This window comes from Mytilus trossulus, chromosome 7 (assembly GCF_036588685.1).
Source record: "Mytilus trossulus isolate FHL-02 chromosome 7, PNRI_Mtr1.1.1.hap1, whole genome shotgun sequence".
Taxonomy (NCBI): domain Eukaryota; kingdom Metazoa; phylum Mollusca; class Bivalvia; order Mytilida; family Mytilidae; genus Mytilus; species Mytilus trossulus.
Window position 1 is genome coordinate 19915706 of NC_086379.1, and position 25900 is coordinate 19941605.

At 32.1% G+C, this 25900-nt stretch overlaps 3 protein-coding genes across 3 annotated transcripts; 1 reads left to right on the forward strand and 2 right to left on the reverse strand.

The window, feature by feature from the left end:
- Window positions 1–1037: 1037 nt before the first annotated feature.
- LOC134724768 (zinc finger protein 836-like) lies at window positions 1038–11527 on the reverse strand. Its single transcript, XM_063588000.1, has 2 exons — window positions 11459–11527; window positions 1038–9019 (listed from the first exon to the last, which is right to left on the reverse strand). The coding sequence occupies exon 2, from the start codon at window positions 8956–8958 to the stop codon at window positions 7309–7311; it is 1650 nt and encodes a 549-aa protein (XP_063444070.1). The 5' UTR covers window positions 8959–9019; window positions 11459–11527; the 3' UTR covers window positions 1038–7308.
- A 1161-nt stretch (window positions 11528–12688) lies between these two features.
- LOC134726880 (uncharacterized) lies at window positions 12689–14525 on the forward strand. The gene is made up of 3 exons (XM_063591286.1): window positions 12689–12883; window positions 13393–13473; window positions 14032–14525. Exons 1-3 carry the CDS (start codon window positions 12706–12708, stop codon window positions 14523–14525), a joined length of 753 nt encoding a protein of 250 aa, XP_063447356.1. The 5' UTR covers window positions 12689–12705.
- Window positions 14526–16968: 2443 nt separating this feature from the next.
- Window positions 16969–25171, reverse strand: LOC134726881 (uncharacterized). The gene is made up of 2 exons (XM_063591287.1): window positions 25112–25171; window positions 16969–18765 (listed from the first exon to the last, which is right to left on the reverse strand). Exon 2 carries the CDS (start codon window positions 18756–18758, stop codon window positions 17052–17054), a length of 1707 nt encoding a protein of 568 aa, XP_063447357.1. The 5' UTR covers window positions 18759–18765; window positions 25112–25171; the 3' UTR covers window positions 16969–17051.
- Between the last annotated feature and the right edge of the window lie 729 nt (window positions 25172–25900).

The window sequence follows — 25900 nt, forward strand, 5'->3', positions numbered from 1 at the left end:
GCATTCCGAACTGTAATTTTTCCATTTATACGTAAAAAAAGAAACGATTTTTATATAAAATTGATACTTATAACACTTATTAATAAAGTTCTTTACAGAAATATTTGTCTAAACTTGATATATTTATTTGTTATAAAACACTTTACGTAGCCTTATTAGCCCCTTATCAAGACTCATCCATCATCTTTGCCGAACACATAATTTATTAGAAAAGGTCTTCCCATATCGACTGGACGTACACACTTGACAGAAATATTTGCCACTGGTATTTTTTCAAACAACGATTCACTCATTAATGCATTACTGAAAAAGGGTGAGGTTACTTGTTTATTTGTGTAGAATCTCAGATCCATTAAAATACAATTAGAAATAAAAAAAAATATCACCCTCTTCTTTTGCCAAAGAAAAACTTGTAGAAAAAATATCATTTGAAACAAACAGAAAAGATAGAAATGTACTGATCCTTTAAATCACAATTCTTTTTCTCTGTCTATAAGCAAGCTGATGCAGCCTTTTTTTTAATGCGTAGTCGAAACATCTATAAACTACTGCAAATCATCCAGAATTACTTTCTTAAAGGAGCAACCACTCTACTTTAAAAACAAAGGGGGGGGGGGGGTCTGAGTCCGAATTTTTTCTCGCGCGAAAGTTAATATTCATTTCGATGATAGCAATTCAATATTTAACACTATAATGTATGGGGAAACTTTGGATTCAGAATATTTTTTCATTCTAATCATCTGTATGACCCAATTTTTTTTTAATCAAATTGTGGAAAAATCCATCCCCCTTTTTTTTAAAAGTCAAATGGTCGTTCCCTTACTGCTAGAAAAGTTGTTTGAAAGTTTGAATTCAGTTTCTACGTAATGAACATTTAAATGAAATATAGTTTTCAAGTGTGAACAAATCTTATGTACAGGTAACTAAACAAGGTGTATAGATGTGGACAAATCTTATGTGAAACTAGTGTACAGTTCATTAAACCAAATGTAAACATGTTTACTGTACACGGCGTTTGGTGTGAACACGGCCTTAATCAGAAAAGATATCTTAAATCTTAAGTTTTCCCTATATTACTATAGTACCCTTCTGTGTGCAAAGAGAGACAACTCCAATGGACAAAATCGCATTGTAGTAAACTAATGCTTTTTGGATTTTCAAAATGTTTAAGGTGGTACCTAACACTACAGGGAGATAACTCTGTAAAATCAGCAGAACGTTTTAATGACGTTGTATTCATAAGGGAATATTAAGCTTCTCAATGATCAAAATTAGTGTTTGTCAAACTGCTATATAACCAGTGTAAATTTTCTGAATAAACCGTTGGTTCAAATTTTTTGCAATTTTTATATTTTTGTCAAAGGATTAAAGTAAATACTTGGTCAAAATTTTAAGAAAATTAAACGAGCCAAAATAATTTTAGTTAAAGTGTTAGGTACCACCTTAAATTAATGATAAACAGAATACAATTTATATGTCTAATAATACAAGCAATGACCATACTGCACCAGGGAATCATTATGGGAGTTTCTGCTGTACATTTGATATGATAAAATCAATTCACAAATGAAAAAACATTATTTTACTGTAAAAAAAATTATCAAAATTCACTAACTGACCAAAAACAAGATGATATGACACATAATAAAACTGATATGGCAAAACTGAGATTTGAATATATGGTAAAAGAATAATATATTATGTTTCTAATGTACTCTTCGAATGTCTTGCATTATCCCTCAAACACTATTTTTTTATTTTTATAATTCATATAACCAATCCTAGCAAAGACAAAACTATTTTTTATAAATCAAACCCATTCTGTCTGTGTTTCGCCTAATTTCTGTAGATTATTGCAATTTTGAAGATAACAAAGTTACCATTTCAATTAATTCAATTACAATGGAAAGACAAAAATAAAATTATAATGTTATTCCATGCCTATTCATGCAGAGTTTTTTTAAAGGTTTATAAAATAAAACATTTGCTTCATTTTTAGATTCATTGCAAGAAACATGACATATTATCTATCACCGTAAATGAAGGGCATAATATCAATAAAGTCATCATGACATAAACAAAATAAGTACAACGTTAGCACCTTAAAACTGGTAAATTATAAATAAAATAATTGTTAACTGTAAAATTAAAATATCACTAAATGGTCAAAAGTTTGTTTTAATAATAGAATATCACACTTGAGTATATATTGTTAGACATTTCAAAATAAAAAAAAAATTACTGAAATTTTTATTTCTAATGCCAATACAACTTTAAAATACATATAGATGTTTAATAAAAAAAATAAGACGTTAAAAGTAATTTAGGAAGAATGATTATATCTGGGATCTAAATTTTAACACTTTAATTCATTTTCTTTGTGTAAAAAGGTATAAAAATAATTTCACATCTTTTAAAGTAAAAATTGTTTGATATTTATATAAAGAATTATATTTTAAAAGTTGTTTAAAGTACATGTATGCCCCAGTTAGCTTGATTCCCTTAACATGAAATTAGATTGCTTGTTTCCATAACAATTATTCAGTTACTGCAAATCCATTTTTTTTCCAACCAGATACCAAGTATAAATTTTGTTCACATTGTTAAATTGAAAATGCTTTTTTAAAAGAATCTTCTGTCATTCATTTTAATATCATTTTGTAAACTTTAAAAAGAAAGACTAATGTGTTAAAAACAATACTAAGAAAGGAATATGCTCATATGGTTCAAAATCATTCTTAAATATGTCCCTGAAATTTTGAATAAGTACAATAAACAATCTTTACCTCTCAGAGTACCCATGATTTTACCCTGCATGAAAGAGTGTCTACAAAATATAATCTCATAACTATACTAAAATGATCCTAAAATGACACACTAGTAATATTTTGGACAAACAGATCACCTCAAAGTTAAAAATGAACTATAATACAGACAAAAACAAACAATGCTGAGTTGTACGTAGCTACCAATAATGTATTTTTATACCTGCTAAAAAGAACACATATATATATATATTTATACCTATTTACATAATCAAAAAAATTATGCTTTTTGATACTGTCAGATCAACAATATATAAAAAGACCATCTGAAAGTATATCCCTTTAATTACCAAATTATCTCCCCTTTTTGAAAGTTATCAAAGGGAGGTAATTTAATCATTTCTCTTCAATCCTTTGGTAACCCAAATGATTCCCCTATCTGGCACCACTCCATTCATTAATGCTTTAATCTTTTTCCTGTGATAAAATAAGTTCTCAAACATAGTCTTTGTACAAGACTGGTCAGTCAACTTTTATAAATTGGTCCATTAAAACAGGTATACAGAAAATAAATAAAGATTATGAGGTCAGATTTTTAAACAGAAAATACCTGATGCTAGCAATATTGCTAAATGGTTTTCATTTTAATCCATCTTTTGATAAATCAAACAGTCAAATACATAAAATGAAAAAAATAACTGAAAAAAAAAATATGAAGTTATAGAAATAATGTTCTACATTTATGTACATGTGTATGAAATGATCTGTTAAAATGTATAGTTTTTGACAAAACATGTTTATGACTTTATGTATACCTAAGAAATTACATATAGAAGTGTATTATAAAGTGTGGTGGAAACACCCTTATAAATTCCCAGCTTTGCAAATATTCTTTTCATGGCTTTAAGACATGTAAGGAGAGGCAGATTTGTAGATTGGTGTCGAAATAATTTTAACACCATTATTGTTTTTTAGTGTATTACTCAATTCAAATAAAATACCCCAAAACCACATGTAAAAATCAGTTTCAGAAAAATATTATAATCTTAAAACATTTTTCAAACGGTTCCTGAAATATCTTTTTAATTCTCAATATTGTATTCAAATGAAAATTGATTATTGGTATGAGAATTCAATTTAAAATCTTAAAGGTAATGTGATCACTTTAATTAAATGCAATTTTTTTTAGATTTCCAAACCACATTCCAGACTAGAATAAAAAAAAAAACTGTTTTTCTTAAATAACAATGTACTTGACTTGTCAGACTTCAAGATACTCATTTGTAAGAAGAGCCCTTCTCTATTGTGGGCTCCATTAAAAGTTCACCTCAAACAAGTACAATATTTGGCTAAATTTTCAGCAGAATTAATTAGACTTAAAACATGCATATTGCTACAAAAATGGCACAAACTGTCAAATGACTTTGTGGAAGCACAACCGGACAACAACCTATAATATTAAAAATACTTTCATTGCATTAATATAAAGAATGATTTGATAGAAAAAAAAATGTATATATGTCTCTTGTTAATCAATTTTTAAAACAAGTACAAGTTCAGATTAATTTAAACTGTATCGTCTGCCTACTGTAGACAATCAACTCTAAATTTTCCCAAGATTTTTTTCAAGTTTTACTGCTTTATAGAAACAAAAACTATATTATATGCAAGTTTTAGCATAGAAAAAAAGTAATCCAAACAGAGAAACAGAACCATATTTAGAAATTTCTGCAACTTAATGACAACTCCAATTGTGGAAAGACAAAAAATTCTTAAGCTTAAATATTAAACCAAGAAAGTAAATATCATGAAAAAAATTCCTAGGAACAATTGAAATCTTGTCTTTGTGTAGAAATCATCATAACAATGAAAAAAAGTCATATTCAAAATATTCACAATAAATATAAATTGTTTTTTTAAGTACACGATTGATATGAGAAAACAAATCAGATCTAAATGGCATAGAAAGTGTATAGCACAATGTATATGTAACAACATTTCAAACACAACATTTACAATGGCACAGCATAAAACATGGCAAACAGCAAAACCCTATATCTAGCAAAAGCACGAAGGTCAAACAACAATTGTTAAATGGAAGAGTATTAATAATGAATATTTATAATATACAATCATTTATATACATACAAATAGTACACAATCATTTATATAATTCTTGAAATATCATAATCATTTCAAAAATCAATACAGTTTTAAATCACATAAAGTATACATATTTGTTAAGGATGCCCTGAAAATGTATCCAAACTCTTGGGAAAAAATTATCTTCTGCATTTTACCTGCAAATTTACCAGATATACTGTGTGAGTTCTAACTTTGTCAATAATTATAAACATGATAAAAAATTACACTTCTGACAAATTATTTTCAAATTATTGTTACCTAATATGTGTTTTGGTCTACTATTTTTTCTAAAATTCCCAAAACCTCTATAATGGTGGACACATACTGATAAGGTATATATTGAGAAAAAATTTCGATCTAAAAAATGAAAAATTTTAGATATTTTTTTAATTTTCAGTAGAGAGCATCCTTAACATGTAATATCAACATACAAATTATGCACTGTCTGCAATCTAATATGCTACATTATTATATATATTTACATACACATATACATATAGATGTACCTGGTTTAAAAGTTTAGAGATTACAGTATTTTCGTATATTATTATAAAATTCACCACATGTAAACATGGTAAATATACTTGACTAGCCTTATAGTATATAGCACTGAAAATGTATTTATCTTGTACTTGAAAAATTCTGGACAAATACTGATTCTTACACCAATTCATCATTGTTTATAATACAAGTAAGAAAAACCAGACAATAAATAAATAATTGTTCAATTTCATAAATTATCAAAATTAAAGAGAGGCAGTTTAAATACTAAGCACTAGTTGAAAAGAAAAGACAAGTGTCCATAAAGTGTCACATACAGGTAATAATCCAGAAGGTTGGTGAAGGAAGTCCACACTTACGATAAACAATTACCTGGTTTTTTTTAATGTTTTTTTATCTATATTTTTTAGGTTTTTATGCTTGACCCCTATTTGACTTTGCCCCTGCTGCAACCACCCTTTAAAAATGATGGATTTACATGTGCTAAAAAAAATATTGTACAAAATTACCCCCAATAAAATTGGTAACTTGTTGTGTGTGTGGTAGTCCAACATCACTGATCATTCTCTGAAGAATTATGGAGGTATATAAACCATGATTGTTTGGTTAGGTTCAAGAAAAATATAGAACAAAATACTGATAAAGTAAAGTAGTAATTATCTACTTGTTACTGTATCCCTGCCTTGAATATGAACAGTACTAACAAGTGCTGCCTTACCTGAAAAGGGGAGGTAACTAGAATCAAAACATAATTTTCGAATCAATTCAGGATTAAACAAAATGCTAATTTTAATGATCTTGATTGGACGATTACAACAGTTGGATAGCAGCACTTAAAACAAATACCCATTTTATAAATAAATAATCAAATTAACAAAAGAATGTACCCTTTTTACAAATGTTTTGATAAACAATTAGTATTGGAAAAAATTAAAGAAATGATGCCTTGTGATTTGTGAATGAGATTTCTTTCCTGAGATTCATATTCAATAAAATATTACATAAATTGTAAAAATAAAGTGTGGTTATATGGCACAAGTTAAGTTACATGATAATATGGTAATCACAAAACTGCACGTACAACAATAAATATATAAAATATGTTTTATTACAAAATAGGACCTAAACATGTTATAGGAGTGGGAAAAAAACAACAGAATTGCTTAGTTTTAGCTTGTTTAAAGATTTAAGAGCAAAAAAAAAAAAATTGAGAAAAAAGACTTTAAACACGTTAAGCTAAAAAAAAATGAAAAGATTCATCTTGAATTTTTGTTATTAAAATTGCAATTTTTGTTTTCTTCATTTAAGAAAATTTAATAAATAATACCAAAGATGATAATATACTTGGTTTACTTTTATTTTATTTTTAAAACAATGTACATGTATATTTATCTATAGATTTTTTTCATCTTTAAAATGTATGTCCTGATAAAAACTGCTTTGTCAAAAAGCTGTGTTAAATACATTTGTACATCATGTACATGGTAGATCTTAATCTAATTATATGTACAACATGTACAAATTACAACAAATCATAAACAGCTTAACAAATGTAGGTCTTTTTTTATAATTAAAAAGAAAAAGAAAATTGTTCATTTGTACAGATCTATGCAAAATCAAAATGTGTGGTTATATAATTTGGTCCACAAATACAACCTGAACATCACAAAAATGTAATAAAAATTGTAATAAAATAACAAACAAAACAAAATGCACTAACTGAAACAAAAAAAGAAGAAAACAGTAATTAGCACTAACCTAATAAGGAAAATATACACAGTATATCAATGACATAACAGGGAAAATATAGCAATCAAACTGATATTTTGTTGGAAATACATGTACAATGTACAATGTATACAACAAATAGAAAATGTCCAAGTCTTCTTGTCAGTTGTCACTCTATTACAATAAACATTTCTTGATTTTCCCCTTGAGGTTGTTGTTGATGAGGTAATTTGGATGAACTGTCGCTGAAATTGCCGTTCAAATTGCTGCCACTAGGTTGCTGATCCTCTGCTGAATGTCGCTGCAGGTGTTCGACAAGTAAAATGGCCTGATTAAACTCCTTTCCGCACTTTTCACAGTAGTAGGGTTTCAAACCTCGGTGGCTTCTTGTGTGTTTTTGTAAGTCCCGGAGCTCCTTGAATTGTTCCAGGCATAAAGTACATTGGTACGGCTTATCCACTTTGTGAATGGTGATATGGTCTTCAAAGCTATCTTTGGTCTTGTATTCACCACCACAAATGCCACATTTGTAATTGTCTTTCTCCTTGACCTTTTGTTCCTCGACGACAGAGGTCATAATACTTTCCTCTTCATCCATGACATCATCCTCCGTCGCTGAGGTTGTTGGTTGTTCCATGTGAAGCCTGTTCAATTTTTCATCAGCTCTCCTTTGTTGCTCTCTATAAGCTCTTATTTCTCGATCATAAGCAGCTAACATCTCCTGTTCAGCAGAATTAAATACATTTTGGTCTGGGTCCTGTTTCAACTGTTTCTTCATTTTCCTCCACGGTAGCAATGTATCATCTAAGAATTCTGGTCCCCTTTGGCTGTAGCTTTGATCCCTTGCGTGTGCCATCATGTGTGAAAAATATGAATCTGTATTAGGGAATGCCACCGAACAGAGTCCACAATTGTAGGTGACCTTATTGTCAGGAGTATGACCCAGTTTCTGAGTGGTTGAACTTTCTTTTCTCTTCATTTCGAGTTTTGAAAACATGTTTAATTTTAATGCTTCATTTGTCTTTGTCTCTCCTCCTCTGTCAGGTGACAGACTGCCACTTCTACCAGATTGTGAGTAATCAATAGCATGAATAGCTTGGTATTTTGGTCTGGGAGGTTCAATCGGTAAATCTCTTATTGCTGACCCTATTTCCTTTTTCAAGTTTTCTATTTGTGAGTTATTTAGTGCGTATATTTCTTTCTTTAGAATGTCCATTTGGGAAGTATTGCTGTCAAGATCCCTCATATGAACATCCCTTTGTGAATTATGAAGGGAACCATTTTCTTTTTTAGGAAGTCGCATTCTAAAATCAGTTGTTTCCTCAATTTCCTTTTTTGTAGCGATATTTGTAAGATGTATTTTCATATGTTTCGAAAGATTTCCTCTGTCTCTAATAGCTCTGCCGCAAATTTCACATTTGTATAATTTCACGCCTGAATGAATTGTTAGATGGGTCTGAAGCGTGCCATTTCTGCTGAAACTTTTGCCACAGATGCCACAGCGATGTGGCTTGTCACCCGTATGTGTTCTGATATGTGTTCGAAGGTTTGCCTGATTGCTTATTTTCTTGTGACAAACTGGGCATTCATAAGGCTTCAATTCATCAGGAGTCTGGAATGGTCCAACTTTCCGTATTTTCATCTTCAAGGAAGTATCGCTTTCACTTGTGGCCTGGTATGGTTCTGTTTGATAAAAATTTGATTGGTTTGATGGCTCATGTGGTTCATCTTCTTGACTTTTTTGTGTCAGAGTTCTTGTGATGTTTTCTATGCAGGCATCAAGCTTACTGGGTCGTACTCCTTTTGTTACACTGTCCATTCTCTCTGACTGGACAATGCTGTCCAGGATTGAATGGTTACTTCACAACATCATTTGACATCTGAAAAAATATAAATAGATATATTTTATTATGCTGATATCAAATGAAGGTATGGATTCAAATCTTTTATCTTGCTGATCCTAAAAATCATATTTAAAATTGTACTAATATTGAGCATGTTGACTATACAATATACTCTATGGCCATTGATGGCTGGAAATCTAATGATGGAGGAACTTTCTGACATGACAAAACCGTGTGTCTACTAGTACTGTGTGCCATCGAAAGTATTTCTTCCTTCATTTCTATGCATTTTAAGAATGGTGAACAGGCTGATACATGGTATATTGCTTATTGCATTAAAATGTATTTCCTTATAAAATAACCAATATTTTCATTAATTGTGATCATAGTAATTATGACAGTTCTAATGCCAAGACTACTGTACATGTATGTTCATACACCCCCCCCCCATTTTCATTAGTCACAAGCTGTCCTTAAGGTTCCCACATCATTTTCTTACTATTTTGTTATGGTGGATCTTGATGTCACTGTCAAAGTCAGAAGTCATGAACCTTTAGCAATAGCTTGCAGCATCAACAACAAATAATTTTGATACACATTTTGTACAACGTTAAAGAAAGTTTTGAAGGGCAAACCTTTTCAACTTTTCAAAGGCTTTAATGATTTTATATAGCAAATTACACAGTAATGTACTATGCAACATGCTATTTTGAATTTAAACAGGAAAACTGGATGCATCAATTTAATTGTAAACAACAAAATTATATCAGAACTATGGTACGAAATTTCCTCAGTTTAACAAGTTGCAGTTAATATTCATGTATTTACTTTTAATTAAACTTGTAAAGTTATTAAATATTATCGATAATTCTACTCATGTTATTTGGCATGAAATTTTGTTCTGTTATACGTTTTATTTTATACTCGTTTAAAAGGGCATGAAGGGGATGCAGATTGAGTAAGTCAATATCAAATCACATGTTTGACTTTTTAACTTTATCTTTTTAACTAGATTTAAATATTACTTATCTAAATTTTCATTTGCAGAAACATAATTAAATATAGCAATTAATAGTATATTTTGATCCAGAGTTCTCTTGTTAGACATGACAGATGTGTCGATCAACAAATATGTACCTGTACAGGTGGTAAGCGATCTGAAGCACGATATCCCTAAGCGTTTTTTAAACTGTAACAAATAGGACCCTTGGGATTATATGGGGACGAAGTCCCCAATAACAGTAGAAAATTCAATAAAAAAAATAAATCAGGAAAATTTCCCGAAATTTTTCATTGTACATTGTACTAATGAACTTCAAATCGTTCAATTTTTTTTATGTCATGTTTTGAAATCCCAGACCTGCCCAAAAATCTTCAATGTACTTTCTTCTTCCGGTCTCTTATTGTGTGAATCTTTGAGTAAAATATTTATTTATGATCAGTCTAGTATAAAATAGGAAGGAATGCAATTACCAATTTCATTTTTAATAATTCTTTGATATAAAAAAACGTTACCTGATGATAGTGTTTTTTTGTTTACATTGCATATGACTTCATAGTTAAATAGCGTTACAACTAAAATCCCTAACAACAGAACCAAAATCCAACCCATTACGGTATTTCTGTTTCTTTGTTCATGTTGTTTTTTAACAAATATTTATGTGGATTATTTTACAATGGCAGAAGATAATTTCACGATGGCGAGGGTCATTTGACAGTGGAAGATATTTCAACGCTGGCAGTAAGCCATCATAAAAATGGTCATGGAGATCCCTGAAAATGTCCTGAATATTGTGTTTTCTGCCTAATATAGAAACTACATGTATTTATTAGATCAAGTTGTACTTTTATTAAATAAACAATGTATAACCCCCATCAAATAAAAATTGGCAGGTCTCGATGGACACTACCGCCTACTTGGTCGAAATGAAAGAAAAAAAACATGGATGTAAACAAAGTGAAAGTGCATCTCACTCCATCTACATGTAACAATGACACATATGACAGTCAAAAGGCAACACAAAAATAAAATAATCATAAACAATAATATGTTAAAATACAAGTATGGACAATATTCATTTGATAAATGTTAAACTGTGATGTGGTATGTGATGAGAAGTGGTGTAAAGCATCCATAATGACAAGTACTTTTTTCGCTTGTCCAGGATTCTAAAGTGTTTACCATTACTAAACAGGAACATATTGATATATAAATGGTCAATTGTAGACAACAATATCATATACGAATATAAAAAATCAGTATGGTGACTCTCCTTAGAGCTTTTAAAGATGTTAAAACATCAAGAAGCTTGTACATGTACATGTAAATTTGGACCAGGTCACGGCAAGTGCTCGTCCGTGCACTTTACATTATGTATGAAAACAAGGTCGGACTATGGTGAGAATGCAACATGTTCATTATGCTTTAAGGTATCAAATACATGTAGTATTTTTAAGCAATCTTAGAATACTAACATTACACATTTCAATTTTTGGAGCGAAAGTTTTTTGTTCTGAACAAAGGATGTTCGATGTTGGTTATAATCACAAAACAAGTCCGGACTTCCGGTTTCACCGATTACCATTATGCAAATTGTGTGCGTGCATGAATAACTGAGTGAGTCCAATGAGGCAGTCGCGATATAATAATGATGAAATTTAAAATTAAATGTCATCAATTTTATGTGAATTTATAATGTTATATGTCCTTTCATAGAAAACTAGAGGATGTAAAATAATGTACATGTATGAACTACTTTTCCGGAAAAAAGACATTAAAAACAAATTAAAGTAGTGGTAATTTTATATGCCGGGACTGTTAATTTAATAACATATTATAAGTATACACTATACCCAGCTACATGTACTAAACTATTGTAATTCCGTCCTAAGTTTCAGGTTACATCGGGTGGCGAAGACGAAGGATATAATGCTTATTATTTTTCCATTGCAAGTTATTTCCGTGTCATACAGACTAAAATGGAGGGGCAGGACCTTTTTCGGGACGTCGGGATCGGATGTTTTTAAGCTCGGGATTTCGGAATTGGTCCATTTGGGATCCGGGGATTCTTTTTTTTCGTATTTCGAGATGTCTGAATTTAATTCCGGGATTCTCGGGATTCCATGGATTTCTAGGGATTAGGACCTCCGATCCACCCTCCCCCACATTTAGAGGAATAAAAAAACGGATGCAAGTAAAAACTTAACTGTTTTTATTTTGAATTCTTATGACCATTGCCGTAATGTGAAGATTTAGTTCAAGTTTATAATGTTAACACTTCAAGTTATCGTCCTTTCCGACTACTTTGCCTTTTTATTGTCGTGTTTTACATACGGGGTATGCCTATATATATATATGCCTGGTGGTACTTATTAATAAAGATTTCTTTATATATTTTAATTGGTAATGAGGTAATATTCGTTCGTGGGGGGAAACTGGGGGAGGGGGCGTGGATTCGTTCCCTTTTTTATGGCACATTTTTACCTTTCGCAAAGACTCGCTTATTTATCAATATTTTGTTCATCTATTTCCAGCAAATAATAAGGTAAATTGGCAAACAATGAATTTCATATAATGGCTACGTTTCGAGTTTCACATTAGATATCGTGTACAATATGTCACAATTCTTGATATACAAATAACGTATTGGGTTTCAACAAGTATATTTTTATTTGTATACACCAAATGCCAAAGCACAATGCTAAATGAATGTTTTGACAGAATGACTATGACATCTGTATGCGTATTCGTTGTGTTCGTGTTGCTTCTAGAACAACCCAAACTAGCAGTATGTAAAACAAGCTCAGCATGTACGGATAAGATGGATTCTATGATGTTTCAGGTTTTCTGGGCTGGACTGAAAAGTTTGAAACAAGAGCCCAATAAAAACGACGATAAAGGTAGGTCGACTATATTTTTTTTATGGAAATGGAAAAACACGGGATATATATATATTTCTGATGGATTGTATAGGGTTAAATACATTTTTAGGAACCTTTTATAATAGATATATATATACGAATGCAACTGCAGGGAGTGGATGTACTTTTTGTCGCTTAATTGGCTCGTGCCGTCCTTAACTGTTTAAACCAAATGTGATTGATTTATGTGCATAACTGTTTTTAAATTAATTGTGGTATACAATATATCTCAGAGTACACTCACCATGTCTCATTGACATTTATCTGATTGATTAAATGATTGATATATTGGTATTTAATACAACTTTCAGCACTAATGTGCTATTTCGACGCGGTCAGTTTCTGTTTTGGAAAAGGGGGCAGGGGGATGGTCAATTAAGATTTGTGGCATGCACACCTGCCGTGTGCGGGATTTGAATTCCTTGTACAACCTCAGCAATGAAAGGCTAGTGGTACTTATTCTTTTTGTTTTCCCTTTTTAATTGCAGGAAGAGAAACTGGTGGTGCAAGTTACATACAATGGGGCAGATCAACGTGTACTAGTAGAAATTCTGAACTCGTTTACGACGGTAATAATAATCCTTACACTTTTATTTCTATTGAATTTTCTTACGGTCGATTCAATGAGATGAACGACTCTATTATCCTGTAATGCATACAAAGCTAGTGCGTTCTAAATATATGCCCGAAGAAACGCTCAACAACTTGTCTTCTCATGAATACGTAGTTCGACTGTTTATAATGCTTTAATCAATTTTATAGATATTACCCAATACATATGTGTGCACCACATTAGCGACATTTCAAAAGAATCCCCCTTCCTCAACAAAACTCAAATACAGACTGAAATAAACAGTTAATAAAAGCTACCAAAAAAACCAAAACAAAGTAAGAATTAGAGGTAAAAAAAAAGAAGAAAAATGTGAAATACATTATAGATCATTTGGTCGAAAGTTGTCTCATTCATTTGCAGTCATGCTAAACTTTCCTATTTAATTTTACTGATGATAAACATGTTAAATTAGTTCCTATTCTATACCAATGCAATTTCATTTATATCACAGAAACGCGTTTTCTTTCGATTTTAAAATATGTACTAGTTTCCAATTATCAGTATTATTTTCTAGGATACACTGGTGGATCGTCTTACACAAAATCAGGATCAGCAGTTAACCACCTATGCCTTCCAAAACAACCACAATGGGGAGCTTATGACGAGAAAGTAAACAATAATGCTTTTGTTGGTGGAGTCGCTTTCCACCTCCACGATATCGACATAAAAAATTCCCTTTTTGACCACAGCAAATATGATGGGTACAGTTTACCATGTTCTGTCTGTCATACCAAGACTGGGTCATCAACAATTATGATCCCTGGCCGTAAAGATTGCATAGGTGGTTGGAAAAAAGAGTATACTGGGTACCTAATGTCTGGGTGGCCTGGACATGCATCTGCAACGGAATATATCTGTGTAGATGCCGATTCTGAGAAATTAAAGAAAGCTTCAAACTGGACCGACAAGCGTATGTTATTCTCAGTTGCTGCCAAATGTACCGAAATACTTCCTTGTCCTCCATATGTTGATGGACGGGAAATGACCTGTGTCGTATGCTCACAATAAAAATATACGACTTTTCAAAATAAATGATATAAATCCTCATTTGTTTCCATTGTTTCTGATTAAAAGTAAAAAGGGATATCAAAATGAGAGAAAAAGGTGTGAGTGAACGTCAACGAGACAGCAACACCACGACAAAATTTCCAAACAGGTCAATAGCAAGTCTTCAACAGCAGATAATTTTATGTCAAAGCTAAAGGTACAAATATAAATATCTCGTTATTGTCGAGCTGGTTATGTATATAAATTGAGACGCGAGACATTATTTCTACGTATTCAACAAGAAGGAAAACTATACAATTGATTTAATGCATGTTCAATGTGCAATTACCAAAATGTAATACCTTCACATATACTTCCTCGCAAGGTTTGAATACGCAAATACTTAGAAAACAAGGGTTTTTGCCTCTGTATATTCATATCCCAATCGACATAATTGTTTTTCGTCAGGTATATTTACTGCAGGTATAAATGTATGTACTTTGCAATGATCATTCAAATACTTTTTATCGACTTAGATTCAAGACCATTGACGCATAAGTGTGTCTCATTGGGAAGAAAATTCAGTAAAAGATATTGTATGCGCATGTTCTCCTAGCTAAATGCAACTTAGATTTGAAATAGTGTACATATTGTGTTTTTTTTTACTTATAACTGTTCTTTTTAGTACATGTAACTTCTGAATACCAGGCATTGTATATTGACGAAGGTATATCATAATAAAGATATATATAAGAACATTCAGTAAAAGATAATTTGAACTAAATCAACATTGCTGATTAATTAAAAATTGCTTGGCCAGAACCGACAATTATTATACAGTATGTGCTTTGCTCATTGTTGAAGGCAGAAGCTAATTTATTTTAAATTGGTATCTTGTCTCTTATTATGAAAAGTCGTCTCATTTGGCTTTTAAAACACATCTTCTTTTTTACATTAATAAAGGCAGAAAACTTATTTTAATATTAATAACACTTGTCGCCATCGTCACAAGTGATAGATTTGTTTAATTAAAAGTTCTTTATTTTATTTTTTTTATTTTTAAAGCACATTTTCAGTTTTTCAGTTTTTGCAATCATGTATTACCAGTATTTCTGGTGTTTTGTACATTTAACGGATTGGAACACTAGTCAAGTCTCAGGACGATTTGGAGATGTGCTATATATATATATATATATTACAAATGTTAAAGACCGTATGTTGCCCTCCAGCCGTCCTATATGGTTTTATTGTGTTGTAATTTGGCTGCTTTCTAATTGACAAACGCCCATCATTTCATTGTTCAGACTGTTATTCTTTAAACATGAATAATGCTAACACACACAAATAATTTCGGATTAATGCATTGCCAATTATAAAACAATTTTTCTAGCATTATTTAATACCAAAATTCATAGATTTATTATATATCGCATAGCAAATATTTCAATTGTGCCAATCAAGGTCAACAGTTTAACACTTGTAATTAGATTCATGTAACTTAAAGTCAGTATAAGCAACACGCATGACACATTGTGTATCATATAAGGTGAAATTTATAATAACAGACATATAAAACATGAAAATAGCATTAATAATAAAAAATACATTATAATTACTCTTGAATGTTTGTTTTCCCTTTATTATTTCTATGTCCAGCAGTGCACTTCGTCTTAACACCAGGAACATTATCATTTAAGACCTATAAGGTCATCTGCTTACCCTTCCGGATCACCTGAGATCACCCCCAGATTTTTATAGGATTTGTGTTGCTCAGACTAAGTTACTTTTTTATGTTGTGACACAATGTACGTGTTGTGTACTTTTGTTTGCCTGTTTGTATTTTTCTTTGTTAACAATTGCACTGTCAAGGATATAAGAAGATGTGGTATGAGTTCCAATGAGACAACTCTTCATCTAAGTCACAATAAGTTAAAAGTAAACCTTTATAGGTCAAATTACAGCTTTTAATATGGAGCTTTGGTTCACATAGAACAATGTGTTTCGACATCAGAGTTTAAATTCCCTTTGATATCGTCCACATCTCTTTTACTAAGTCAGGAATACGACAGTTGTTATCCATAGGTTAGAGCATTTGATTTTGCCACCTGCTTATGGACTTTCCGTTTACTCTTTTTTGTTGCTTGAAAAATAGAAAGTTAAAACAAATGTGTTGGTTTGTCAACAAAGACACAACAGAGATGTTTATAAAGTAAAGAGATGTGATATGATTGATTATGAAACAACTCAAACTATCACCGTACTACACCAACATGACCAAATAATGATTAAAATTCATTTTTTAAAACGGCCCAAGGTTCAATGTGTCTGTGAGCGTTAGCATATGATATAGACCAACGGTGTTTTTGACTTTTAAATGTAGTAATAATGATAATCTATATTTTTTATTAGCTCACAAAAAAATATGACTCACGACTTATATATTAAAAAACATATTTTACAGTTTTTGAAAAATCAAATATTTTTAATATGCGGTCATCAGATTAAAAAAAAATGTCCTTTAACAAATAAATTCCGAAATCAGTAAAATCAGTAAACCAGTTCAAAAATTCCAGCAAACTGCATATCTCGACCAGCAATCAGAAGGGACTCGGAGCTTTTATCATAAAATATAGCTTTAGGCTTTATTAAATGACTTTGTGCAGCGGCTAAATCGTGCATCTTTTGACCATCCTTAGATAAACATACAAGAGTATTTCTATTCATTCCAACGCATAACACATTTCCGTATTTATCAGCACATACATTTCTGGTATCTTTACCTCTTTCAAAATTTGCCTTCCATAATTCTTTTCCTTTAAGGTTAAAACAGTGAACAATGTCACTGTCAAATTCAGAAATTAGAATCCGATGGCTTTGACAGTGTATAAAAGTTATAGATCCGTAAGGTAGTTCCAAATCCAATTTCTTAACAATAGCACCATGTAAATCGACAAACAGAACATTTCGCGGCCTTGAGCAAACAAGAAGATACTTGTCATAATAAGAGATTGCGTTTAAATCAACATCCAATTGCAATGTTCTAATCAGGGAAAACCGTGAGCCCAATCTAAGTATTTTGATATTTTCTTTTTTTGGAAAAGAAACTGCCATTCGGGAATCATCGATAAGAGTTGTTCCATATGGCTTTCCAAATTCTACTATCTTTGTTATAAAGGTTCCACTGTCACTGAACAATAAAATTCCACCTGCCTCTCCATAATCTGCCAATAAAATCTGTTGGTCAGGGAGGACAATGACACTGGAAATGTTAATATCATCTTCCACTGGAAAATTGAAACCTACTAGATTCTTCTTAATTTTCACGGAGGTAACATTTTTCGTTGAAACTGTCGTAGAAATTTGTGCACTAGACGGAAAATCTATGATTCCGTCGTGTTCTGGATGCGAGTTGGTTCTAACAGCTATATTTCCCAGAAAGGCGGTTTCCAAAAGGATGCTAGATAAGTCGGTATTTAGGGAGAATGAAAATCTTTTAGATTTCATTCCTTCTTCTGATAGAAGCAAATTAAGTTCCTCACCTTCTTTCAACGAATCAGTTTCAAGTTTCTTCATAGCCATGTAGATGTGGAAGAGGCTTGCATTTTTCTGCAGGTTCTCAAAATCAACCAGCGTCTGGTATAGTGCGTCTCGTTTCTGTTGAAGTTTTTCTACAGTGTTATCAATATCAGTTTTGTGTTTTTGATGGATTAAATCAACTTCAGTCAGTATTTTTGTTTCCAAAAAATCGAGTTTGCTCTCAATGTCCACGCGTACATTTTTAAATTCTTTTTTGAAGTTATCTTTGTCAGCGTCAAATTCGTTTAAGTTGACCATTCTGTTTTCAATTAATCCATCCATATTTTGTAATCTTTCCTTTAGAATACGCACCATGCTCGACAAAGATGTTGATGATTTAATATTTTGAACAACTTTCTTGAGTAAAGTTACACCTGTGCAATGTTCATGTTTAGTACTCGCGCAAATCACACAGCAGTGAATTTCATGCGATGGACAGTACAATTCAAACTTTTCATTATGAAGATCGCATTCCGAGTTTACATAAAGCATTCCTGTCGGCAGAGATTTGTATAACTTTACCGTTATTATTTCGTGATCTCTCGTAGACTTAATGGCAGAATGGTGGCCATGGCAATCAATGCACAAACCCTCTTCACAAACTGAACACCAAAATTCGGCTTTATTCGTCACATGTCGATACTCGCAGGGTCCGCATAAAATTGAGTTTGATGCCATGTCTAACCTAGAAATATCAGTAATAAATATCTATTAGATAATAACATGCAATTCGTACTTAAAAAAAAACCAACATATACAGTGCTATTGATTTTAATTTGATTTTCCCAATGGCCTGTACATAAAATAATATCGATGTTTAAAGAACAAACAGCAACAAATCATTGCCATTTCCAAAGTTTCATTTACAATTTTCCCAAATTGTTATTTCTCTTTTTAGTTTCTAGTTTTGGAATTCTTAATCTTTTGACCTTCAAATGTTTCTTAACTACAAAATTAATGTATATATGGTAATAACGTAGGCATTGTTGTTGATCTGTATTCTGTCAGATTTTACGAAAATGTTATTGTTGATGTTTTGAACATAGTACACTTGTTTGATATTTCGTAATGTACAGCACGTGATAGATCGAATATAGGTATCGAAAATATTACAGCAGATTCCATTGAGTGTGTAGTCAAATGTAATATCTTTGGTTAGCTTGCTTGTTAGCTGAACCGTGAAGTCATTGTTATGTTCGGTAAACTATCCTCCTTTTGAAGAAGCATAGTCCAACAGACAGATTGATTTGTTTTCTGTAGGACTAGTCTATTATTAAAGTAGGATAGTTTACCTAACCTCACAATGACTTCACGGTTCAGCTAACAAGCAAGCTAACCAAAGATATTACATTTGGTTACACACTCAATGGAATCCGCTGTAAGCTATCAATTCACAATGATATACTTAATGGGTTGGTGTTTAAAAATTCACATTTTCCTAAAATATACACCTGAACCAATAAAAAGTATAAACAAATTAGTATAAACTTAATTTAAACACAAACAAACAAATTTCATAAGAAACTAGATGAAATAAGATAACATGAAAAATCCTATACATGTCATTACTATAAAACTACATGTACATATAAAAATATTAATTTTCGCGAACCATTTAGGTCACGAAAATTCCAAAATATGGCATCAGTAAGGAGAGTTGTACATATAATGTGAATACACAGAACCTCCGTCCAATTCATCTTCAGCTTAAAGTATTCACCACTTTCTATTGTATATATGTACTAACAATATTCCATTTTTCTATAATTTTGATTAAAATGTGCCAAAATCTGATTTAAAATAGGTCGAATGCCCCCCAAAACATTCCCTGATTGGTTGAAGAACTGTAGCGTCGATGTAAAGCATAGCAAGCCTCAATGTAAAGCACACGCTTCACAGGTATAAGGAGAGGTTTACAAATATTAATGTGAATACACAGACCCTCAATTCAATTTATGTATTGCTGAAAATAATCAAGTGTTCATCATTTTCTGTTTTGATTCTTCTAACAACATTCCATTTTTTTCTATAATTCCGATTTGAATATGTGAAAATCCGCAATAAAAATAGATGGCATCAATGATGTCAAAGTAACGCACACAAATTCTGTTATAATTATGGTAACATCTTGAACTTCGACCCTGGATTCAAAGGGGGTCTCATTGGGGGGTTTCCGATCCCGGATCTCGCTTACTGTTTAGTCAGATTCCCATATCCCGCTTACACTATGTACGTAAGCAATTCTATTTTTTTGGGGTCATTTCCCGGGTCCCGCTTTACCTCATTTCCCGTTTTCCCGACACAATGACTTTCACGTGTCACGCTTACAAAAAATCGGCAATCCATCGTCACGCTTAGACCCCTATGAGACCCACTTCAAAGGGATTAATAAACCGATTCACAAATAGAGATCTCCTTGCGCTCAAATGTAATCCTTAGTGAATACAGTGCATTTCTTTTAGACAATAAATGGATATAAAAAAATCTCACCTGCGCTTTCTCAATAATATTTTTACAGTGTGTTGTACTACTTTTTGGACAAATTATATCACAATTATAGAAAACTTCACCAGCTGTAACTCAAAATATGGACAATTTTATGTAAAGGGGGTCTTGAAATCTTTGACAGCTTCCGAAATGCTAATTTTTGACCTTTTTCAACTGGACCAAATCACTACTTAACATTATAGTTCATGAATCAAGTTTTTTATAGTGTAATTTTATCACCCTTCTTGCTACTTGAGGCATAAAACATAAAGAACTAAATTTGAAAGGGGTATATAAAAAATTGACAAGTAACTCTGTCCACACACAGGCACTTGTCTCAGAAAAAAATACCTACTATACCTTAATATAACGTATAATAGGTAAAACAAATTTCTGAGACAAGTGCCTGTGTGTCCACACTAGGGACTAATCAAGGGACGATAACTGTGTACTCGGACCCGATGACAGAAATGTCAACCAGACCTATTCGTGTCAAAAGTGAAAACTAATCTATTTGATGAACTAATTTCTTCTAAAATTGTACATGCATTATTTCTGGATTATTTGATTACCAACCACATTTATGTTGCATGTTTGCATGATAATGAAACTTTGTAGTGTATTGCAAGATCGATGTAAATTGTGACGTCGGTGCGCGATCACGTGACATTAATATTTGTAAAAAACCCGGTTCCTCACGTAACACGTACGTGTCTGAAATATACATTCTAAGTGCAATCAATTTTCAATCACTGTTTTCAGGGGCGGATGCAGGAATTTTCCAAAAGGGGGGGGGGGGGGGGGGGGGGGTGCTATCCCAGGGAAAAAGGGGGGGGGGTGCAAAACATATGTGCCGATACAAATGCATTGATCGGCCAAAATAAAGGGGGTGCGAACCCCCGGAACCCCCCCTCTGGATCCGCCACTGGACTTTTATGATATGTTTGTGTCTGTTTTAGGTTTGCATATCAGTAGTTGAAGTAAATTAGACATAGTGTCATTGTTCCTGTTCTGAGTTGTGATTATTATAATATAGAATTAGAAGGTTCAGTCTTAAAGAGTGGTCCTGATCCCGAAATCCAAGCTTACAAACATGAAATCCTGAGGTCCCGAATTAAAAAAATATCAAATCCCGAAATTCGAATTAAGAAATCCCGGATCCCGTAAATATATAAATATATTACATTAATCGCTGTTTATTGAAAAATAACGGATGACTTGTCCTACATTGTATATGCGTGAATGTGACTTAGAGTACACATTACCAATAACACTGTAACACTATATGTAAATAACATTTGACAAAAAAGTGACGATCGTGGGACTCCATACATTTTCGTTGACATTGGTGCACATTTACATTTATATATCATGAAAAGAAAGCTACATCAATAGGACTTTTTTAATCTCGTAGTAAAAACTTAGACCCCTATGAGACCCACTTCAAAGGGATTAATAAACCGATTCACAAATAGAGATCTCCTTGCGCTCAAATGTAATCCTTAGTGAATACAGTGCATTTCTTTTAGACAATAAATGGATATAAAAAAATCTCACCTGCGCTTTCTCAATAATATTTTTACAGTGTGTTGTACTACTTTTTGGACAAATTATATCACAATTATAGAAAACTTCACCAGCTGTAACTCAAAATATGGACAATTTTATGTAAAGGGGGTCTTGAAATCTTTGACAGCTTCCGAAATGCTAATTTTTGACCTTTTTCAACTGGACCAAATCACTACTTAACATTATAGTTCATGAATCAAGTTTTTTATAGTGTAATTTTATCACCCTTCTTGCTACTTGAGGCATAAAACATAAAGAACTAAATTTGAAAGGGGTATATAAAAAATTGACAAGTAACTCTGTCCACACACAGGCACTTGTCTCAGAAAAAAATACCTACTATACCTTAATATAACGTATAATAGGTAAAACAAATTTCTGAGACAAGTGCCTGTGTGTCCACACTAGGGACTAATCAAGGGACGATAACTGTGTACTCGGACCCGATGACAGAAATGTCAACCAGACCTATTCGTGTCAAAAGTGAAAACTAATCTATTTGATGAACTAATTTCTTCTAAAATTGTACATGCATTATTTCTGGATTATTTGATTACCAACCACATTTATGTTGCATGTTTGCATGATAATGAAACTTTGTAGTGTATTGCAAGATCGATGTAAATTGTGACGTCGGTGCGCGATCACGTGACATTAATATTTGTAAAAAACCCGGTTCCTCACGTAACACGTACGTGTCTGAAATATACATTCTAAGTGCAATCAATTTTCAATCACTGTTTTCAGGGGCGGATGCAGGAATTTTCCAAAAGGGGGGGGGGGGGTGCTATCCCAGGGAAAAAGGGGGGGGGGGTGCAAAACATATGTGCCGATACAAATGCATTGATCGGCCAAAATAAAGGGGGTGCGAACCCCCGGAACCCCCCCTCTGGATCCGCCACTGGACTTTTATGATATGTTTGTGTCTGTTTTAGGTTTGCATATCAGTAGTTGAAGTAAATTAGACATAGTGTCATTGTTCCTGTTCTGAGTTGTGATTATTATAATATAGAATTAGAAGGTTCAGTCTTAAAGAGTGGTCCTGATCCCGAAATCCAAGCTTACAAACATGAAATCCTGAGGTCCCGAATTAAAAAAATATCAAATCCCGAAATTCGAATTAAGAAATCCCGGATCCCGTAAATATATAAATATATTACATTAATCGCTGTTTATTGAAAAATAACGGATGACTTGTCCTACATTGTATATGCGTGAATGTGACTTAGAGTACACATTACCAATAACACTGTAACACTATATGTAAATAACATTTGACAAAAAAGTGACGATCGTGGGACTCCATACATTTTCGTTGACATTGGTGCACATTTACATTTATATATCATGAAAAGAAAGCTACATCAATAGGACTTTTTTAATCTCGTAGTAAAAACTTAGACCCCTATGAGACCCACTTCAAAGGGATTAATAAACCGATTCACAAATAGAGATCTCCTTGCGCTCAAATGTAATCCTTAGTGAATACAGTGCATTTCTTTTAGACAATAAATGGATATAAAAAAATCTCACCTGCGCTTTCTCAATAATATTTTTACAGTGTGTTGTACTACTTTTTGGACAAATTATATCACAATTATAGAAAACTTCACCAGCTGTAACTCAAAATATGGACAATTTTATGTAAAGGGGGTCTTGAAATCTTTGACAGCTTCCGAAATGCTAATTTTTGACCTTTTTCAACTGGACCAAATCACTACTTAACATTATAGTTCATGAATCAAGTTTTTTATAGTGTAATTTTATCACCCTTCTTGCTACTTGAGGCATAAAACATAAAGAACTAAATTTGAAAGGGGTATATAAAAAATTGACAAGTAACTCTGTCCACACACAGGCACTTGTCTCAGAAAAAAATACCTACTATACCTTAATATAACGTATAATAGGTAAAACAAATTTCTGAGACAAGTGCCTGTGTGTCCACACTAGGGACTAATCAAGGGACGATAACTGTGTACTCGGACCCGATGACAGAAATGTCAACCAGACCTATTCGTGTCAAAAGTGAAAACTAATCTATTTGATGAACTAATTTCTTCTAAAATTGTACATGCATTATTTCTGGATTATTTGATTACCAACCACATTTATGTTGCATGTTTGCATGATAATGAAACTTTGTAGTGTATTGCAAGATCGATGTAAATTGTGACGTCGGTGCGCGATCACGTGACATTAATATTTGTAAAAAACCCGGTTCCTCACGTAACACGTACGTGTCTGAAATATACATTCTAAGTGCAATCAATTTTCAATCACTGTTTTCAGGGGCGGATGCAGGAATTTTCCAAAGGGGGGGGGGGGGGGGTGCAAAACATATGTCCCGATACAAATGCATTGATCGGCCAAAATAAAGGGGGTGCGAACCCCCGGAACCCCCCCTCTGGATCCGCCACTGGACTTTTATGATATGTTTGTGTCTGTTTTAGGTTTGCATATCAGTAGTTGAAGTAAATTAGACATAGTGTCATTGTTCCTGTTCTGAGTTGTGATTATTATAATATAGAATTAGAAGGTTCAGTCTTAAAGAGTGGTCCTGATCCCGAAATCCAAGCTTACAAACATGAAATCCTGAGGTCCCGAATTAAAAAAATATCAAATCCCGAAATTCGAATTAAGAAATCCCGGATCCCGTAAATATATAAATATATTACATTAATCGCTGTTTATTGAAAAATAACGGATGACTTGTCCTACATTGTATATGCGTGAATGTGACTTAGAGTACACATTACCAATAACACTAACACTATATGTAAATAACATTAAATTTTGACAAAAAAGTGACGATCGTGGGACTCCATACATTTTCGTTGACATTGGTGCACATTTACATTTATATATCATGAAAAGAAAGCTACATCAATAGGACTTTTTTAATCTCGTAGTAAAAACTTAAAGTTGATTCATTTTTTAAAATGTGTTTTATAATCAAGTAGTGTACTACTTACTTTTTACTTTCATTTTGAAAACTGATCTGTTCTGTTTATCGTTATTTGTTTGTTTGTATTATGGGAGACGATGAGAGACACATTGATTATAATATTATAGGTAAATATTGAATTGCAAAAAAATACAATTATTATAAAAAAAATACGTCAAGCTCTGAAGATCTCTTGAATCGAATAAATAATAAATACAATACATTCAAAAGACAATACATGGACGATATACACGATCTCACTAAATACAAAATGAAAAATACAACATTCGAGGCGTTTTTCAATAAAAGCGTTACTTTCAGACCTAAAAAATGGAAAATCAACTTCACTAAAGTTTAATTTCAAGAGTTATTTTGAATACCTCTATTATAGACCTGTTTGTATACAAAAAGTGCAAACTTAAATTTTCTTTAAAATGATATTATTTTCATAATTTGTGTACAGTACTGTTTGGTAGGGGACTTTTGTTCCTGCGAAACTTTTTCTAAACGCACATATTTTTTTTGCAATTTTAAATGTTTCCTATAGACATTCCAGTTGTTTTACTTTCAATACTAGAAAAATCTCATTTTTTCTGAATTGAAAAACCATTTTTATCGATAAAGATTAGACAGTACTTCACATATGAAGGTAGAACTCATGTTACGTAGTGGACATTTTGATGCGTTTCATAGAGGACACAACCGTTTCGTAGTGGACAAAAAGTTTCGTAGTTGACATCAACCCTATTATATGATAATAAAAACATAATAAAAATTAAACGAAACTAACCCTTATTATTTGTTTTACACAAATATA

Coding starts and splice junctions, on each gene's coding strand:
- LOC134724768 (XM_063588000.1), bottom strand. CDS start 8,958: ATGGACAGTGTAACAAAAGGAGTACGACCCAGTAAGCTTGATGCCTGC.
- LOC134726881 (XM_063591287.1), bottom strand. CDS start 18,758: ATGGCATCAAACTCAATTTTATGCGGACCCTGCGAGTATCGACATGTG.
- LOC134726880 (XM_063591286.1), top strand. CDS start 12,706: ATGACTATGACATCTGTATGCGTATTCGTTGTGTTCGTGTTGCTTCTA. Junction 12,884..13,392: donor CAATAAAAACGACGATAAAG/GTAGGTCGACTA, acceptor TTTTAATTGCAG/GAAGAGAAACTGGTGGTGCA. Junction 13,474..14,031: donor TTCTGAACTCGTTTACGACG/GTAATAATAATC, acceptor ATTATTTTCTAG/GATACACTGGTGGATCGTCT.